At 34.8% G+C, this 21093-nt stretch overlaps 1 protein-coding gene across 1 annotated transcript in view; it reads right to left on the bottom strand.

The window, feature by feature from the left end:
• Positions 1-21093, bottom strand: part of TEX11 (testis expressed 11) — a 203865-nt gene that overhangs the window by 101695 nt on the left and 81077 nt on the right. Inside the window, exons 10-14 of the mRNA XM_070365322.1 lie at positions 19879-19933; positions 15969-16064; positions 11454-11535; positions 8494-8572; positions 25-176 (exon numbers count right to left, since the gene is read on the bottom strand). Of these exons, the coding sequence (XP_070221423.1) occupies positions 25-176; positions 8494-8572; positions 11454-11535; positions 15969-16064; positions 19879-19933 (464 nt within the window). The remainder of the gene's footprint in view (positions 1-24; positions 177-8493; positions 8573-11453; positions 11536-15968; positions 16065-19878; positions 19934-21093) is intronic.

Here is a 21093-nt window from a genome sequence, read left to right as displayed (position 1 = left end):
AACATCTGCAAAAATCCTACTGACCTATAATGATTTCTTCAACCTTCTCCTTTGCAAACAAGTCTTCCTTCCTTTGTAAAAGCATGTCAATGTGGAGTAGTTGAGCTTTACTAGTATCTTCTGATGACTGAAAATGTTCACAGATAATCTTCAGGAAATAAAATCCAACAGAGTCTCTGTTCAAGAAAACACAATTTTAAGTGGTGTGAATAAAATACCTTTTTTAAAAATTTGTTTGAGCATGACCCAAACAGGCAAGATAAAACTATATCTGAGCTTAAGTAATACCATTAAATATCTCAACAAAACTATTTGTCAATAACAGATAATTTAATTCACTTCCTATTTATCAAGCCACAAGCATTTTCTTCTTATAAATAAATACATACAGTCAGATAATCATCTCTCTACTAATATTTAATTATTCTTTTTCTCCAAAATGGATGCCAATTTATAAATAAATACTGTAACATGAGATATATCAAGTGAAGATACACGAACAGACATTAGAAATTTACTAGTCCCTTGTCATGAGAACTTTTATGATCTACTCTAGAATCAACTTTCAAATATACCATACAGCACTGTTTACTACAGTCAACATGTACATTACATTCTCAATATTCATTCATTTTATAACTGGAACTTTGTACCTTTTGATTATCTTCTCAAGTCATTATGCTATACAGCTTAAACTTACATAGTGCTGAATGTCAATTATATCTTAATAAAACTGAAAGAATGAAAAGAAATTTCCCAATTCCCTCGGTCAACAACTCCTTTAAAAAGTATGCTTCATTACACAAATAATGTAACAGTAGATAATGACTATGTTAAATGCAAAGAGTTCATGGATTGGAAGACTTAGTATCATTAAGATGGTAACACACCCAAACTGATCTGCAGATGTAATGCAATCCCTATGAACATCCCAAAGATATTTTTTGCAGAAATGGAAAACTCCATCCTAAACTCATACAGAGTATCAAGGTACCCAGAAGAGCCAAAACAATCCTGAAACAGAAGAACAAACCTGATGGACTCATACTTCATGATTCAAATTTTACTACAAAGATACAGTAATCAAAATAGTGTGGTACTGGCATAAAGATACACATACACCAATGGAATAAAACGAAGAGTTTCGAAAGAAAATCTCACATACATGGTCAAATGATTTTCAACAAGGGTGCCAAGACCATTCCATGAAGGAAAAAAAATCATTTTTTCAATAAACAGTGCTGGGACAATTCGATATCCATAAGCAAAAGAATGAAATTCTTTCTTTTCATTCTTTGATGAAATCACCTTACATCATATAAAAAAACAAACTCAAAATGGATCAAAAACCTAAACGGAAGAACTAAAATGTAAAACTTATAGAAGAAAATATAGGGGAAAACCTTTATAACACTGGATTTGACAATGATTTCTTTGATATGACACTAAAAGCACAAATAACAAAATTAAAAACAGATAAACAGGACTATGTCAAAATTTTTACATTTTGTATATCAAGGAATACAATCAAAAGGGTGAAAAGGCAACCTATGAAATGGGAGAAAATATTTGCAAAATGTACATCCGATACACTGTTAATATCCAGATATATAAACTCAACAACAACAACAAAAAAAAAAGCAACTGACTTAAAAATGGGCAAAGAGGTTGATTAGATATTTTCCCAAAGAAGGATTTCCCTGGTGGCTCAGTTGGTAAAGAGTCTGCCTGCAATATGGGAGACGATTCGAACCCTGGGTTCGATCCCTGGGTTGGGAAGATCCCCTGGAGAAGGCAATGGCAACCCACTCCAGTATTCTTGCCTGGAGAATTCCATGGACAGAGGAGCATGGTGGGCTACAGTCCATGGGGTCACAAAGAATCAGACATGACTGAGTGACTAACTTTCACTTTCAAAACAATAAAAAATCAACTGACTTTTAAAATGGGCAAAGAGGTTGAATAGACATTCTTCCCAAAAAAGATATACAAATGGAAAAAATCACATGAAAAGATACTCAATATTACTAATCCATTAGTGAAATGCAATCAAAAGCACAATGAAAAAAAAAAAAAGCACAATGATACCACCTCATACCCATTAAAATAGTTACTGTCAGAAAAACAAACAAAAAAAAATGTTGGCCAGAATATGGAAAACTTGGAAAGCTTGTGCATTGTTGGTGAGAATGTAAAATTGTATAGCTGCTATGCAAACCAGTATGGTGATTCCTCTAAAAAATTAAAAATAATTTCCATATTATCTACTAATTCTACTTTGTATAAACCCAAATAACAAAAAATAAGGTCTCAAAGAGATATTTTTACACCCAAGGGCATAGCAGTATTGTTCACAACAGCCAAAAGGTGCAAGTATTACAAGTCTCCATCAATGGATGAATGAATAAACAAAATGCAGTACATAACAGTGGAATATTATTTAGCCTTTGAAGAGCAGGAAATTCAGACACATGCTACAACACAGATGAAACTTGAGGATACTATGCTAAGTGAAATACAATAAATGGGAAAAGCACAAATAGTGTATAATTTCACTAATATGAGGTACCTACAGTAGTCAAATTCATAGAAAGTAGAATGGTGTATGCCACAGACGGCAAAGTGGAGAACAGAGACTTGTTATTTAATGGGTACAAAGCTGTAATTCTGCAAGATGAAAAGAGCTCAAGAGTTTTCTTAATGTACTTTAAACACTATGAATGTTCATTGTAACACACATAACAATTTAAGTGTACTTAACACTGATGAATTGTATACTTAAAAATAGTTAAGATGGTATGTTTTATATATTTTACCACAAAAAAGGTTTAATTTCTTTAAAAAATTAATTAAACATTTGAAATATAATGGGTTTTGAACTTTGTCTAAACCTTTCTCTGCATCTATTGAGAATATCATATGGGATTTATTTTTAAATTTAATGTCAATGTATCACATTGATTTACTTGCATATATCAAAAAATCCATGCATCCCTGGGATAAATCACACTTGATCACAGTGTATGATCCTTTCTATGTGTTTTTGTATGTAGTTTGACAGTATTTTGTTGAGGGTTTTTATGTTTATGTTCATCAGCGATACTGGCCTATAATTTTCTTTCTTGAGGATATCTTTGTCTGGTTTTGATATCAGGGTGATGGTAGCTTTGCATAGAGTAAGCTTGGGAGTGTTCCTTTCTCTACAATTTTTTGGAAAAATTTCAGATGGGTAGGTATTAACGACCCATCTGAAGGGAATGGCACCCACTTCAGTATTTTCACCTTGAGAACTCCATGAACATTATGAAAAGGCAAAGAGATAGGACACTGAAAGAGGAACTCCCCAGGTCAGTAGATGCCAATATGCTACTGGAGATCAGTGGAGAAATAACTCCAGAAAGAATGAAGGGATGGAGTTAAAGCACAAACACCACCCAGTTGTGGATGGGACTGGTGATGGAAGCAAAGTCTGATGCTGTAAAGAGCAATATTGCATAGGAACCTGGAATGTTAGGTCCATGAATCAAGGCAAAGTGGAACTGAACAAACAGGAGATGGCAACAGTGAACATCGGCATTCTAGGAATCAGCAAACTAAGATGGACTGGAATGGGTGAATTAAATTCAGATGACCATTATATCTATATAGTAGATATATCTATATATCTATATCTATATAGTAGATATAATGGTCATCTGAATTTAATTTACCCATTCCATTCTATGGGCAAGAATCCCTTCGAAGAAATGGAGTAGCCATCATAGTCAACAAAAGAGCCCAAAATGCAGTACTTGGATGCAATCTAAAAAATGACAAAATAATCCCTGTTCATTTCCAAGACAAACCATTCAATATCAAGGTAATCCAAGTCTATACCCCAACCAGTAACGCTGAAGAAGTGGAAGTTGAACGGTTCTATGAAGACCTACAAGACCTTCTAGAACATGCAAAAAATATGTCCTTTTCATTATAGGCCAGCAAAAACAAAACCAGGAGCTGACTGTGGCTCAGATCACAAACTCCTTATTGCCAAACTGGAGCAAGCAGGGAAAACCACTAGACCATTCAGGCATGACCTATATCAAATCCCTTATGACTATACAGTGGAAGTGAGAAATAGATTTAAGGGACTAGATCTGATAGACAGAGTACCTGATGAACTATGGATGGAGGTTTGTGACATTGTACAGAGGCAGGGATCAAGACCATCCCCATGGAAAAGAAATGCAAAAAAGCAAAATGGCTGTGTGAGGAGGCCCTACAAATAGCTGTGAAAAGAAGAGAAGTGAAAAGCAAAGAAGAAAAAGAAGGATATTCCCATTTGAATGCATAGTTCCAAAGAATAGCAAGGAGAGATAAGAAAGCCTTCCTCAGCAATCAATGCAAAGAAATAGAGGAAAACAACAGAATGGGAAAGACTAGAGATCTCATCAAGAAAATTAGAGATGCCAAGGTAACATTTCATACAAAGATGGGCTCGATAAAGGACAGAAATGGTACAGACCTAACAGAAGAAAGAGATATTAAGAAGAGGTGGCAGGAATACACAGAAGAACTGTACAAAAAAGATCTTCATGACCCAGATAATCACAATGGTGTGATCACTCACCTAGAGCCAGATATCATGGAATGTGAAGTCAAGTGGGCTTAGAAAGCATCACTATGAACAAAGGTAGTGGAGGTGATGGAATTCCAGCTGAGCTATTTCAAATCCTGAAAGATGATGCCATGAAAGTGCTACACTCAATATGCCAGCAAATTTGGAAAACTCAGCAGTGGCCACAGGACTGGAAAAGGTCAGCTTTCATTCCAATACCAAAGAAAGGCAATGCCAAAGAATGCTCAAACTACTGCACAATTGCACTCATCTCACATGCTAGTAAAGTAATGCTCAAAATTCTCCAAGCCAGGCTTCAGCAATATGTGAACCGTGAAATTCCAGATGTTCAAGCTGGTTTTAGAAAAGGCAGAGAAACCAGAGATCAAATTGCCAACATCCACTGGATCATGGAAAAAGGAAGAGAGTTCCAGAAAAATATCTATTTCTGCTTTATTGACTATGCCAAAGCCTTTGACTGTGTGGATCACAATGAACTGTGGAAAAATCTTGAAAGAGATGGGAATACCAGGCCACCTGACCTGCCTCTTGAGAAACCTATATGCAGGTCAGGAAGCAACAGTTAGAACTGGATATGGAACAACAGGCTGGTTCCAAATAGGAAAAGGAGTATGTCAAGGCTGTATACTGTCACCCTGCTTATTTAACTTATATCCAGAGTACATCATGAGAAATGCTGAGCTGGAGGAAGCGTAAGCTGGAATCAAGATTGCCAGAAGTATCAATAACCTCAGATATGCAGATGACACCACCCTTATGGCAGAAAGTGAAGAGGAACTAAAAAGCCTCTTGATGAAAGTGAAAAAGGAGGGTGAAAAAGTTGGCTTAAAGCTCAACATTAAGAAAACTAAGATCATGGCATCTGGTCCCATCACTTCATGGCTAACGCTGAAACTCCAATACTTTGGCCACCTCATGCGAAGAGTTGACTCATTGGAAAAGACTCTGATGCTGGGAGGGATTGGGGGCAGGAGAAGGGGACAACAGAGGATGAGATGGCTGGATGGCATCACCGACTCGATGCACATGAGTTTGGGTGAACTCCAGGAGTTGGTTATGGACAGGAAGGCCTGGAGTGCTGCGATTGATGGGGTTGCAAAGAGTCGGACATGACTGAGCGACTGAACTGAACTTTACTGAATTCCTTTATTGGGTCTAATAGTTTTTAGTGAAGTCCTAATAAGTTTCTGTTTAAGATCATATCATTTTAAATATGAATAATTTTGCTTCTTCTATTCTGATTTAGATGCCTTTTATTTCTTTTTCCCATCTAACTGCTCTAACTAGGACTTTCCAATTCTACACTGAAGACAGGAATAAGAGTGGGCAACCTTGTCTTGTTCCTGATCTTAGAGGAAAGGTTTTCAATCTCTCACCATTGAATATGATGTTAACAGTGGGATTGTCATATGTTTTTATGTTAAGGTATGTTCCTTCTATACACAATTTGTTGAGCATTTTCTCATGAAAGGATGTTACATTCTGTCAAATACTTTTTTATCCTACATCCATTGAGAGCATCATATCATTTTTATGTTTCATTCTATTAACGTATTTTATCACATTTATTGATATGCCTATGTTGAACCATCCTTGTATCCCAGGGGTAAATTCCAGATGGTCATGTCATTTAACCAGTTTAATATTCTATTGAATTGACTTGCTAATACTTTGTTGAGAATGTTTGCATCTATATCCATCAGGAATATTGTTCTTCAGCTTCTTTGTTTGTAGTGTCCACATCTGGTTTGGTATCAGGACTGCCTTTGTAAAATGAGTTTGTGAGTATTCCCTTCTCTTCAACTTTTTGGAAGGGTCTGAGAAGAACTGGTAATTATTCTTTAAATGTTTGGTAGAATTCACAAGTTAAACTATCTATTCCTGGGCTTTTCTGTGTCTGGAAGTTTTGATTATTGATTTAATCTTTTTGCTATTAGTTTGATCAGATTTTCGATTTCTTCTTCATTCAGTTTTGGTAGGTTGTACATTTCTAGGAATTTATCCTCTAGGATAGCCAATTTGTTGGCATATAATCCCTCAAAATAGCCTCTTATTCCCCTATGTATTATGTAGTACCAGTTGTATCCTCTTTCATTTCTGACTTTTCTTCTTTAATCTAGCAGTAAGTTTGTCAATTTAGCTTATCTTTTAAAAAAACCACTCCTTAGTTTTGTTGATTTTTTCTATTTTATTTCTGGCCTCTATTTCATTTATCTCTGCTCTGATCTTTGTTATTTCCTTCATTCTATCACCTTCTGAGTTTAGTTTATCCTTCTTTTTCTAGTTCCTTGAGATGTAAAGTTAAGTTGCTTATTTGCAACCTATTTTTCCAAGATATGCATTATTGGTATAAACTTCCCTCTGAGAAATGCTCTTGCAGCATCCTATATGTTTGGGGTATTGTGTTTGCATTTTCATTTTTTTGAGATTTTTTAAATTTCCCTTTTTTATTTCTTCTTTGACCCACTGGTTGAGGAGTGGTGTTAATTTCCACATATTTGCATATTTTTCTGCTTTCCTCTTACTGTTGATTCCTAGTTTCACACACTGTGGCTAGACAAGATATATGGTTTCAATCTTAAATTTGCTAAGATGTGTTTTGTGTACTTTCACATGGTTAATCCTAGAGAACATTCCATGTGCACTTGAGACGAATGTGGGTTCTGCTGCTGTTGAATGGAATGTTCTATAAATGTCTATTAGGTCTACTGACCTACTGTATGGCTGATGTCAAATATTTCCTTGTTGATTTTTGTGTGGATGATCTACTGCTACATGTGGGGTACTGAAGTCCCCAATTCTTATTTTTCATAGTCTCTTTCACTTTCATCTCTTTCTTCTCTTTCCTATATTAGAAGTCTCTGATAGCAAGATTCCTTATTTGTATAGTTTATGGCTTTAATGTGAACATGTTGAAAAATGATAGGTCTTGAAGATACTGTGGGGCTGGTAAATTAGTTATCAATATGGTTGAATAAAAGCAAGAGCAGCAAGAGTACACTAACTCAAAATGATACAATGCTAATGCCAAATATATAGGCAAGAATAATTTTATCTTTATAAATCATCCACTCATAAGCCCCTCTTTGGTAATACCAAAATAACTGTTACTATATTTATTTCATAATTTTGAACTACTCTTCCCCATTAGGCAGTGATCTTCTTGAGACTAGAGACTGCATATTATTTAATTTCTATATCTTCAGTGCCCAGCAATAACTGATACACTGTAGGAACTCAGATGTTAAACAATTAATTGCCACTAATTGTCAATTTCATTGCCACTAATTGCACATAAGGCGTGCTGAGTGCCAAAGAATTGATGCTTTGAACTGTGGTGTTGGAGAAGACTCTTGAGAGTCCCTTGGACTGCAAGGAGATCCAACCAGTCCATCCTAAAGGAGACCAGTCCTGGGTGTTCATTGGAAGCACTGATATTGAAGCTGAAACTCCAATATTTTGGCCACCTGATGCAAAGAGCTGACTCATTTGAAAAGACCCTGATGTTGGGAAAGATTGAAGGCAAGAGGAGAAGGGGACAACAGAGGATGAGACGGTCAGATGGCATCACCGACTCAATGGACATGAGTTTGGGTAAACTCCGGGAGATGGTGATGGACAGGGAGGCCTGGCGTGCTGTGGTTCATGGGGTCGCAAAGAGTCGGACACAACTGAGCGACTGAATTGAACTGAACTTATTGTTTAAATCAGTAAGCAAGCAGTTCCATCTTCTAATTTGATTAACACAATGCCAAATATTGTGCTTTGTGAATATGGGTATAGATAGATACAGATATAAACAGATATAATTCAACTTATGTTGAAACCTTAGAAAAATGTTAGTCTTTAAAAAAAGAAAATCAATTCTTCTATACCTTTCATGATCCATCAGCAGTTTAACAATATTCAGACAGAAGTTCATAGTCATGCCCAAATGTAGAATTTCCATAACATCTAACAAAAAGAAAAAATGAAATAATCACATCAGTTTCATTTTTGAGGAAGCTTAGCTATTTTCAATAATTTTCCTTTGTTCAAAATCTACTTTCTAAATGTTTGCCATATATCATGTATTGCCTAACAATTTATCAAAGCCTTTTTATATGCCAGTAATATCCAATGCTGCAGAGAATGCAGTGAAACAGGCAAAGTAACCTTTTGAAAAGCAATTTGAGTACTATATGCTAAAAACCCAGTGATTAAGAGCTTGGGATATGAAGTCAGTCAGATAGATCCATATTCGAAATCACTTGCCACTTTTATGGCGATAGTCAATTTAGTTAATTTTTCTGACTTTAGTTTTGCCATCTGTAAAGTGGGGAACAAATCACCAATCTCTCAGGGTTGTTGAGAGATTTACGTGAGATAATACATGTAAATTACATAGCAAAAGAGCTAGCACTTAGTAAGCATTCAATAAACGACAGCTGCTCTTATGATTCTATTTCAGAAATTGTACTTCTGAAAAGTCACCTGAAATAAATGTGGGGAAATGTAACGAACAAAGATACTATTAATAAAAGCAACACAGATTATAATGACAATAAAAATGATGCATACTGAGTCTCCACTATACGACAGTGACAAATTACTATGCAACCATTAAAATTGTTAAATATAAAACTGTGTTTTCCACTTAAAAAATGAATATGCACCAATATGAATTATAAGATTGGTAAAACAAAATTGGAAAACAAAGGCTATCTATAAATTCTGTAAAAGAGCAAATTAAAATAGAAAAATACTGAAAATAAACCATCAAATTTCTAAAAGTGATTATGTTTAGATTATTTATTCAACAAATAGCTAACAAGCGTATTCTCTGTGCCAGGGAGCTGTGCTGGGAATCCAGCAGTAGACAAAGCACACAAAAATCTCTGCTGCCACAGAGCTAATATTCCAGTGCATGGTGGACAATAAGTATTTTTAGTATATTCCAAAAACTTCTTCAATGGGTATGTACTACTTTTTCATAATAAAAAACATTAAATATTTTTAAAATGTCTACTTTCTCTACTATAAAAAATACCAGTGAAGTTCCAATGACAGTAGTTAGGTTGATGATTCTTAAAAGTACTTTCATTAGCAAGGAAATGAACATATAAAAATGTGAGTTTCATATATACCAAAACTTTTAATATAACAAAATGAAAGATAATTGTATTATTTTAAACTATACAAAACTTAAACTCATGGAAGTTTCCTAGTTTATAATCTGATGTTGCAATTTCATTACTCTATCATGAGTATCTAGACCAAGTTAAGTAAAAACAATCTGGAAATAAAGAATAATTTCATTTTAAATTGTTTCTTTTCTACATTTTGATTTTAAAAAATTTAATAGGAATTAACTTCAAACTAGGTAACTCCAATAATCTCTCTGATCTTCCCACACTATATTAGTTTGAGTAAGACTATTCCTCTACTTGCTTAGTCGGTTTGTTTATTCCCATACTGCAAAAAAAGAATGAAGTTGTCTTTCTGGCTCCAAAAAGATTTCAGCCTGTGCATATCTGAGCTGATACTATTACCTAGAGATGCAGAATCCTCTATGTATTTTAGATCCTGTGATCTCCTGATGATTGGCTAATATTCTAGAAATCACAGAAAGTTTCAGTAGTACTAAATAGGCACTAAACTTACAGCAACTTCCAAATCTGATTACTGTCCTACTTATTATAAATTGCTATTATTTATTGGATAATCAGTTATACTAACATGTAATTTTATATACCAAAAATAATACAGTTCTATGATTATATTTTATACAGTACAAAATAAAGCATGTACACATCAAAAATTTTAAATTAGTTTTATGACTAAACATAATTGAAATACTGTTAGGTCAGTGTGCACAGAGAGATATTTTTCCTCACTTAATTCCTCTATATAGTAGTAATAACAGTTAATAGTAGTAATCATAATAACTAAATGATAGGTAATATTTATTGCACACTAACTATGTACCAAGCATGGAACTAAATGCTTTACATACTTTTTTCATAGAATTCTCAAAACAACACAATGAGATAGACATTAATATTATGTATTTTTTAAAGCTGAAGAAACTGAAGCACAGAAAATTTAAGTGACTTGCCAAATGACTCAGAGCTCCATAACAGTTTATGCTGACATATGCACACTCTAGTTCCTTGAGAATTTTGAAAAACAAATAGCAATGTTTATACAAGTATTTGGGCTTCCTTGATAGCTCAGTTGGGTAAAGAATCCACCCACAATGCAGGACACCCCAGTTCGATTCCTGGGTCAAGAAGATCTACTGGAGAAGGGATAGGCTACCCACTCCAGTTTTCTTGGGCTTCCGTTGTGGCTCAGTTGGTAAAGAATCCGCCTGCAATGCGGGAGACCTGGGATCAATCCCTGGGTTGGGAAGATCCCCTGGAGAAGGGAAAGGCTACCCACTCCAGTATTCTGGCCTACAGAATCCCATGGACTACAGTCCGTGGGGTTGCAAATAGTCGGACACAACTGAGCGACTTTCACATTCACTTCACAGACAAGTAATTATAAAAGGCACAGCATTGCAAAGGCTTTTTCTATCAATAGGTATCTTTTTTCATGATGGGCAGGTTGGGCAGCTGCAATTTTCTGCTAGACTAAAGGAAAATTGATAGCTTTTACTATGCTCTTTTTTTATTACTTGCTAAATTTGCTACTGTGTTCTCTTCCTTCTCCTTTGCTTCCTGACAATTTTATGTACTCAGTTTCTTTCTCAGTCACCATCAAATTATACCTATGCTAATACATAATATCTTACAGTCAACAAATTGGTATTAATATTTCTGTACTTTTCACACACAGAGATGTTACTTACTTTGAAAAAGTTCTTCATTACCTATTTCACCCTTCAAGAGGATTTTCACCTTTAAGAAAAGCCCAACTGGATCTAACTGTTCCTATTTTAAACAAAGAAATCACAATGATATTAACTGTAGAATGTAAAAGACAATTTTCAAGTAATTGCCTATTTCACTAAACCACACCAAGATGACTCATGATCAAAGGAAATCGAAATTATAAAAGATAAAATCATAATATCCAGTCTATCCATGAGGCTATTTTCTGATATTTTATTCAATCTAAATTGAACAGTACATGGAAAAGAACATGTAAACACGTCTATTGAGTGGCAAGCATTTAATGGCAAGGTCAATATTTAAACTGTGAGAATATAAGACCATATTCTTATATTGGTAAGCAAAACCCTACACATCAATTAGATCTGCTTTCTTTTGAAATCTTAATAACAACTATAGTCCTTTGCAAATAATGGTTGAATGAAATAAACATACTATAATATGCCTGTCACATTTACTATTAATAACAATATACTCAGAATGGTTTTTCCAAGTCCTTGCTACTTGGACTTGGTTCTACTTCTGCCTGACAGTGTACATTTTGAAACAGCTGTCTACAATTAAAAGTGCAGTCTAGGCTCACAGAACAGAATTTTTCTTTCTACAACATTAATCAACCTCTACATGGACACTATATTCATTAGTTCCATGCTCTGTAAATTCATACGTGAGATGCCTGAGGAATGGAAAGTTAGGGAAAGCAACCACAGGTATTATAACCAATTGCAAATAATGATGATATCAATACAAGAATAAACTAAGAATGCATTAGTTTCTTACATTACCATCTTTCCTAATGGGCATATTCAAATATGTCTTGAGCTCAAAACATGTTTTATACACTAGCAATGAACAATCCAAAAGTGAAGGTAAGAAAATAATTCCATTTATAATAGCAACAAAAAAGAATAAAATACATAGGAATGAATTTTAAAAATAAGGGCAAGACTTCTACACTGAAACTTATAAAACACTATTGAAAGAAATTGAAGAAGACCTAAATAAATGAAAACACATCTCATATTCCTGGATTGGAAAACTTATAACTGTTTAGATAGAAGTAATTTCCCAATTGATATAGATTCAATGCAATCAAATTCCCAGCTGGCATCTTTGTAGAAATTGATAGGCTGATCAATTTGGGAACCAATTCCCAAATTCATATGAAAGTGCAAGGAATGTCAAAACAACCTGGAAACAGAACAAAGCAGGATGACTCATACTTGCAATTCCAAAGAGGTATACCACTTTACACTGACATCGGTTGTGGATAAGAATTTCCAGTGTTCCATATCCTTGTTAACACTTGGAATTACTGGACTTCTAAGTTTTTGCCCATGTAGTGGGTATTATACCCACTTTAAGGTGTTCCTCTTATCTTCCTAGCACCTTACTGTGAGGCTTTCAGCTTCTATAAAACTAAATACTCCTTTTCCTACACTCTCTTTAAGCAATCTTACACATTTTCCAGACTTCAAATATAGTTGCTTAAGTTAAAAAAAAAATCTGCTGAAGCAAAAGGTAAAACAGAAAAGGAAAGACATACCTATCTGAATGCAGAGTTCCAAAAAATAGCAAGGAGAGATAAGAAAGCCTTCCTCAGAGATCAATGCAAAGAAATAGAGGAAAACAATAGAATGAGAAAGACTAGAGATCTCTTCAAGAAAATCAGAGATACCAAGGGAACATTTCATGCAAAGATGGGCAAAGATGGGCACAATAAAGCACAGAAACGGTATGGACCTAACAGAAGCAGAAGATAGTAAGAAAAGGTGGCAAGAATACACAGAAGAACTATACAAAAAAGATCTTAATGATCCAGATAACCACGATGGTGTGATCACTCACCTAGAGCCAGACATCCTGGAGTGTGAGGTCAGGTGGGCCTTAGGAAGCATCACTACAAACAAAGCTAGAGGTGATGGAATTCCAGTTAAGCCACTTCAATTCCTAAAAGATGATGCTGTAAACTGCAGCACCCAATATGCCAGCAAATTTGGAATACTCAACAGTGGCCACAGGACTGGAAAAGGTTAGGTTTCATTCTAAACTCAAAGAAAGGCAATGACAAAGAATGCTCAAACTACCGCACAATTGCACTCATCTCACACGCTAGCAAAGTAATGCTCAAAATTCTCCAACAGTACATGAACCAAGAACTTCCAGATGTTCAAGTGGGTTTTAGGAAAGGCAGAGGAACCAGAGATCAAATTGCCAACATCCGTTGGATCATCGAAAAAGCAAGAGAATTTCAGAAAAATATCTACTTCTGCTTTGTTGACTACACCAAAGCCTTTGACTGTGTGGATCATGACAAATTTTGGAAAATTCTTAAAGAGGTGGGAATACCAAACCACCTTACTTACCTCGTGAAAAATCTGCATGCAGCTCAAGAAGAAACAGTTAGAACTGGACATGGAACAACAAACTGGTTCCAAATTGGAAAAGAAGTACATCAAGACTGTATACTATCACCCTGTTTATTTAACTTATATGCAGATTACATCACGAGAAAGGCTGGGCTGGATGAAGCACAAGCTAGAATCAAGATTGTGGCAGACATATCCATAATCTCAGATATGCAGATGACACCACCCTTAAGGCAGAAAGTGAAGAGGAAATAAAGAGCCTCTTGATGAAAGTGAAAGAAGAGAGTGAAAAAGTTGGCTTAAAACCCAACATTCAAGAAATGAAGACTGTGGCATCCTGTCCCATTACTTCATGGCAATAGAGGGGAAATAATGGAAACAGTGACAGACTTCATTTTCTTGGGCTCCAGCCACGAACTTAAAAGACGCATGCTCCTTGGAAGAAAAGCTATGACCAACCTAGACAGCATATTGAAATCAGAGACATTACCTTGTCAACAAAAGTCCATCTACTCAAAGCGATGGTTTTTCCATTAGTCATGTATGGATGTGAGAGTTGGACCATAAAGAAAGCTGAGCGCCAAAGAATTGATGCCTTTGAACTGTGGTGTTGGAGAAGACTCTTGAGAGTCCCTTGGATTGCAAGGAGACCCAACCAGTCCATCCTCAAGGAAATCAGTCCTGAATATTCATTGGAAGGACTGATGCTGAAGCTGAAACTCTAATACTTTGGCCACCTGATGTGAAGAACTGACTCATTTGAAAACTCTAATACTTTGGCCACCTGATGTGAAGAACTGACTCATTTGAAAAGACCCTGATGCTGGGAAAGATTGAAGGCAGGAGGAGATGGGGACAACAGAAGATGAGATGGTTGGATGGCATCACCAACTCAATGGACATGAGTTTGAACAAGCTCCTGGAGTTGGTGATGGACAGGGAAGCCTAGTGTGCTCAGTCCATGGGGAAGCAAAGAGTCGGACTCGACTGAGCAACTAAACTGAACTGAATAATATAGAGAAATAGAATGCACAGTAACAGGTGATGCACAATAACAGGTGATGCTAGGTATATAGGCAAGTATTCTTCACACTATTATTCTTTCAGTCTTTCTCTAGGTTTGAAATTGTTTACAAATAAAACTCTTTTATACATATACTGCCACTGAAATCCTAACACACCTAGTTTATTGATATCCATGATCAATAATTAGCCTATTAAATGTATTATGTCAGGACTAAGGCAGATGAACAATTATTGTTATAAAAACTGTAGCTTCTACATCTAGTGAACAAAAACACATGCTGAAAAGAAGCCATGTAGCCAGTACGCAACCACCTGAATTGTCTTGGATTATGTTTTTTATTTAGACTTCCATCTCAGCAAATGCAAAACAAAACAGGATGCAACTTTTGAAAATGTTCGTGTATATTAATGTTTTTAAATTTAAAAATTTAATATAAAAGAAGCTTTTCAGCATTAAATAACCCCATCCATGTGACATAAATTTCAAGAAAATATAGTTCAAATAAATGGTCTCTCAATTTAATATCGTGATTAAACTATCCCTTTCATGCATCCCATTTTGTTGAAAAAAAAAACAACCTTTAAAAATATATTAGTATATTTAATTGCCTTACAGAATAAGACACATTGATCCTAACTGAATCTCTTTTATTTAAACAGTTATCAGTCTATCAGTGTTCCTTGTTCGGGAGTATAAAGTATGTACACGTGTATATATGTGTGTATGTGTGTGTGCATGTTTGTATGTATGAGTATGAGCTAATGTGAAACACTGATGTTGTTTTTTAAACTAAATCCCATTATCTATTTTCTCATCATTTATTTTTTATCCTAAAGTTTACTCACAGTAGACAACACTTTCTGTTCTGTACAAAAGAAAATTTTTTCAAAAATATCTGTTGTCATAGAAGTATATTTTATTCTTCCTTTCTGCACTGCAGAAGAAACTGTCACAATATGTTATTTAAAAAAAAAAAAAAGGAATACTGGAGCAAATGTCTAAACTGGATTTCAAAATGCGAATCAATGCTTTCAGAATTGCATTAAGATAATATTCAAAGTAAAAACTTCTTATACCTTGTTTGCTAGGTTTATAATGTTGAGAGCCTTATCACGATATTCGCTGCCGTCCCAATCCAAATACGCTGTGGCTAGTAACCGCAGAACTTTAGCCTATAATTGAAAACAGAAAACACACACACACATAGTTGAGGGTTAAACTGCAATACAATAGCTGACTATGACTTACACAGTGATAGGCATTTCTCAAACCTCAGTCATAATTATGAAATATCATTTCCTTAAGCAACAACATAGTCTTAGGATATATCTCATCATCACGTTACCCACACCAAACACCGTCTGAGAATTTTATAGTAATAGTTTATTTAAATTTAATATAATTCTGTTAATATAATTATTTTCTTAACAGTTTTCTAGTGCTAAAGTACTTTTTCATTCCCACTTTAAAAATAAGGAAGTTAAAGCACAGCAATATTTAATGTAATCATCTTATCACCTACTGTTTTGGTAGCATTATATTAGGCATCCATCAAAAGCAATAAATAGAAAGACATAATTCTTCTCTCAAAGTCTTTATAGCCTAGTTGAGATTAACCAACTGCAGCACTGTTTCAGTAGGAACAGATACTCTTTCCTGTAGAGAAGATTTCTCCCAACTCAGCCAAGTTTTAAAATTAATAAAGTATTTCTTAATTAAGTCAGTTTCTCCAGGCAGGTCTACATTGATAAGGAGAGTAAGTCTAGTCAGCACACATTTGTTTAACTACAGATTCACATTTTGAAAGAAGAAGGCCTATTTCCATGAATATTCTACCTTTAAGTATAGTGAGGAAAGTAGGACCAGACAAAGGTGGTCTTCTAACTTAAAAAAAAAAAATGTTAAGCACATTATGGCTCTGTGAATCTTTGAGAAAGGACATTTAGGGTGTCACATCTGTGAGTTTTTTAATTCAAGAATTAAGATGGATATAATGTACTTAATATCATTATTATTATCATGGAACAACTTTCAACTTATAAACTCCTCCAGAGGACTTTGATGGAGTAATTATGGCATCTCTGAAAAAGACTGCAGTTATTCTGTAACAGTAAAAGGGTCAAATAATCAGAAAGGTAACACAAAATGGATGAATCTCAAAACTATTATGTTAAGCAAAAGAAGCCAGAAATAAAACAGTACATACTGTATGATTCATTTATACAAAGTTCAAGAAAAGCCAAAAATAATCTACAGCAATAAAAATCAGAATACTGGTTTTATCAGGAGGGTAGGAATAGCTGTTAACTCGAAAGGGGCCAAGGTAACTTTTAAGGGTGATGGAAATGTCTGTATCTTTATCTGTGTGGTTGTTATAAGACTATATAGATAAACTGAAATTCATCATGCTGTATACTCTTAACATTTGTACAGTTCAGTTCAGTCGCTCAGTCGTGTCCAACTCTTTGTGACCCCATGAATTGCAGCATGCCAGGCCTCCCTGTCCATCACCAACTCCCAGAGTTCACCCAAACCCATGTCCATTGAGTCGGTGATGCCATCCAGCCATCTCATCCTGTCTTCCCCTTCTCCTCCTGCCCTCAATCTTTCCCAACATCAGGGTCTTCTCAAATGAGTCAGCTCTTCGCATCAGGTGGCCAAAGTATTGGAGTTTCAGCTACAACATCAGTCCTTCCAATGAACACCCAGGACTGATCTCCTTAGAGTCTTCTCCAACATCACAGTTCAAAAGCATCAATTCTTTGGCGCTCAGTTTTCTTTATAGTCCAACTCTGACATCCATATATGACCACTGGAAAAACCATAGCCTTGACTAGACGGTAGACGGACCCTTGTTGACAAAGTAATGTCTCTGCTTTTAAATATGCTGTCTAGGTTGGTCATAACTTTATTATATATATATAAGTTATACCCCAATAAAGTATTGCTAGCATGAAAGAAAAACTATTTCATAATCTTACTTCTCCATACCTCACAATATGAATATTAGGTATCAATCACACTTAATTCCTATCTTCCATCTTCATTTCCTCCTTCAGATGTCTTCTCAACTAGATCATGCCTCGAATTCCCTTTTCCCTCCCTTTTAACTATACGAACTCCATCTGCTTTTCAGGTCTATCTCCTACCAGAAGGTTTCCTTTTTTTTATTCTTTTGTTTATTTGTTATGCTGGGTCTTCAGTGCTGCACGGGCTTTTCTTTGATTGCGTCAGGCAGCAGCTACTTTCTGGTTATGGTATGCAGGCTTCTCATTGTGGTGGCTTCTCTTGCTGTGAAGCAAAAGCTTTAGGATGCAAGGGTTTCAGCAGCTGTGGCTCGAGGGCTCAGTAGTTGCAATTCCCGGGCTCTAGTGCACAGGCTCAATAGTTGTGGTGCACAGGCTTAGTTGCTCCTTAGCATGTGGGATCTTCCTGGACTAGGGATAGAACCCATTTCTCCTGCACTGGCAGGTAGATTCTTTACCACTGAGCCACCAGGGGTCATCAGAAGACTTCCTCAAATATTCTAGTCAATACTAATATTCCCCTATTTTGTATACCCTTCTGCATACTTTAGCTTAGTACCACACAGTCTGTGACTTATTTTTCTCAAATTGTTTCACTTGTACTCTTTTTAATCTTCTTTTGACATTTAATTGAAGTAAAAAATCCATACAGAAAAAGTTCAAAAATCTCAATGGTACAACTCAGAATTTTCTCAAAGTGAACAAACATATATTAACAACACAGAAATCAAGAAACAGAACATTAGTCTCATCTCATACCTCTTTTCAGACACTATTCAAAACAAGGGTAACCAATTATCTGACTTTTAACACCATGTATTAGCTCTACCTGCTTTTGGCATTCATATTTATGTAAATATACAGTATATACTACCTTGTATTTTGCTCTGTTCAACATTATATGTGAGGACATCCACATAGTTACAATTATTGTAATCTATTCTCATTGCTGTATAAAATTCTAATATATGACACTATCATAATATAATCTTATTATTTTTAATTGTGGCAAAATACACATAACAAAAAATTGATCATTTTAACCATTTTTAAGTGCATGGTTCAGTAATATTAAGTATATTCACACTGTTGTTCAACCATCACCATCATACATCTCCAGAACTCTTTTAATCTCACAAAATTTAAACTCTATACTCATTAAACAATAGTTCACCATGTTCTCCTCTCTCCAAACCTCTGCAACTACCATTTTATTTTGTCTCTATGAATTTGACAAACCAAGATACCTCATTGAAATCGAATCATACAGTATGTCTTTTTGTGAATGGCTTACTTCACTTAGCATAATGTCCTCAAGGTTCATTTATGTTGTAGCATGTATCAGAAATTCTTTCCTTTTCATGGCTGAATAATATTCCATTGTATTCACTTATACTAGTTTCATCTTTTAAACATAAGCTTCTTAAGGATAGAGGCCATGTTTTATGTTTCTCTTTTATTCTCTATCTACCACAATGCTAGATGTATATAAGTATTGAGTTACATTTCGATTGATATATTGTAATAATGGTAAGAAGCAGAAATGGGTATTCAAAAAAATTCCATTCTGTTATGGCATTTATTAAATTAGCTTTATATCAGATCTATTACATAATCACATTTTATTTGATTAAACAGTAAAATTAAACTTCCATACCAGGCGTGTACTATCTGAGTGGTTATAGGAAACCTAAAATTTTTGAGCATTTAAATAAAAGCTAAAACGTATATATCCAAACATTGTCCTAAGCACTTTACATGTATTAACTCATGAGTATAAGAATCTACGTGGATGGTAGATTCTATAAGTTTATCAACTTTATAAAAACTAACACTGAGATATTAAGTGATGTGCCCAATGAACACTCACAAATAGAGGGATAGATTACTATAAATTTATTAAAATAACATAAACTGTATTTCTTCCACCTATTTCTGCAATATTTAACATGATTCTTACCAGCATTCCTGGCTCAACAGAATTCCCATCCGTCTTCCCAATATCAAAGCTTTGGCTGTAATTTAAAAGGAAAAAGAACATATATATACACATTTATTTCAAATAATACTTTTTTTCAACATTACGTATTACCAAGAAGACATGTGATAATTATACTTAATTGCAACTTTTTTATTTTGTACTACAACAGATTATTAGCCTATTAATAAATAAAAATCAATTGTATAAAGCAATATTTTCTAACTTTAGAAAACCACAATTTCCTGAGGATGTATATTCAATAAATCAACACCATAATTACAGTATTGCTCTCCTCCATTTGGCTATATATACTATATAAAACTGTTTTACATATGTGTACAAGCCCTTGCTTTATGAGCACATTTTAAACTGTAAGAAATATATTTTTATAATAAAACAAATACATGAGTTTTCATGAAAACAAATGTTTCAGCAATACTTATTACGCTTCACAACACCCTTGTGATGCACAATATTAGTTCCATTTTGCAGCTGAATGAATCAGTTTAGCAGTTAAGTGATTTCTAATATTTCCTAGATTAATACTGAAAATGAGACCAAGGGGTTGGGGAGAAAAGAAATTTGACTTTCAGTTATCTGCTTTAATTACCATACTATATTATCTATGGGACATTCTGATAACCACAAATAATGTATGAATATGAGCCTCAGGTTTTCAAAACACCTAAAAGCAAAACAAAGATCACTCACCATAAAACTGGTATTCCAAGGATGGAAGTCAATAAAATTTTGGTGAACTGTACTAAATTGAAGCCATTGTTTTGAAGAATTTCTTTTTAAAAACTCTAAGACCCAGAGCTACCAAACTGAGTTTTCAGCTTGCTAACGAAGGTATAAAGCTGGCCTATATTATAATAGCCTCATTGAAAGCCCTGTTTCATAGAGGTCTCTGTTGGTACATTAAACCTTCTACTTCCAGATTTTAAAATCATCAATGAAAACAGAACTTCTGCAACCGTGGTATTAAGAAGTTCTTGGACTCTCTCTCCCCAGTGAAACAACCATCTGCCTGGATAAATCATTAAAACAACCATTTAAGGTCTCTGGAAAGTGTCCTAAGGGCATACAGCAATCGAAAAATATTTATTAAACAAAAACCAACAGAATTTCAGTAAAAACAGTGAGTCTCTGGCATTTGAGCCATGACCTGCTCCTATCCACACCACTTCCATG

The sequence above is a fragment of the Bos mutus genome, chromosome X, assembly GCF_027580195.1.
Source record: "Bos mutus isolate GX-2022 chromosome X, NWIPB_WYAK_1.1, whole genome shotgun sequence".
In the NCBI taxonomy this organism is placed as follows: domain Eukaryota; kingdom Metazoa; phylum Chordata; class Mammalia; order Artiodactyla; family Bovidae; genus Bos; species Bos mutus.
Note: the sequence above shows the minus strand (reverse complement) of the source record. Positions and strands in the feature narration are given on the sequence as shown.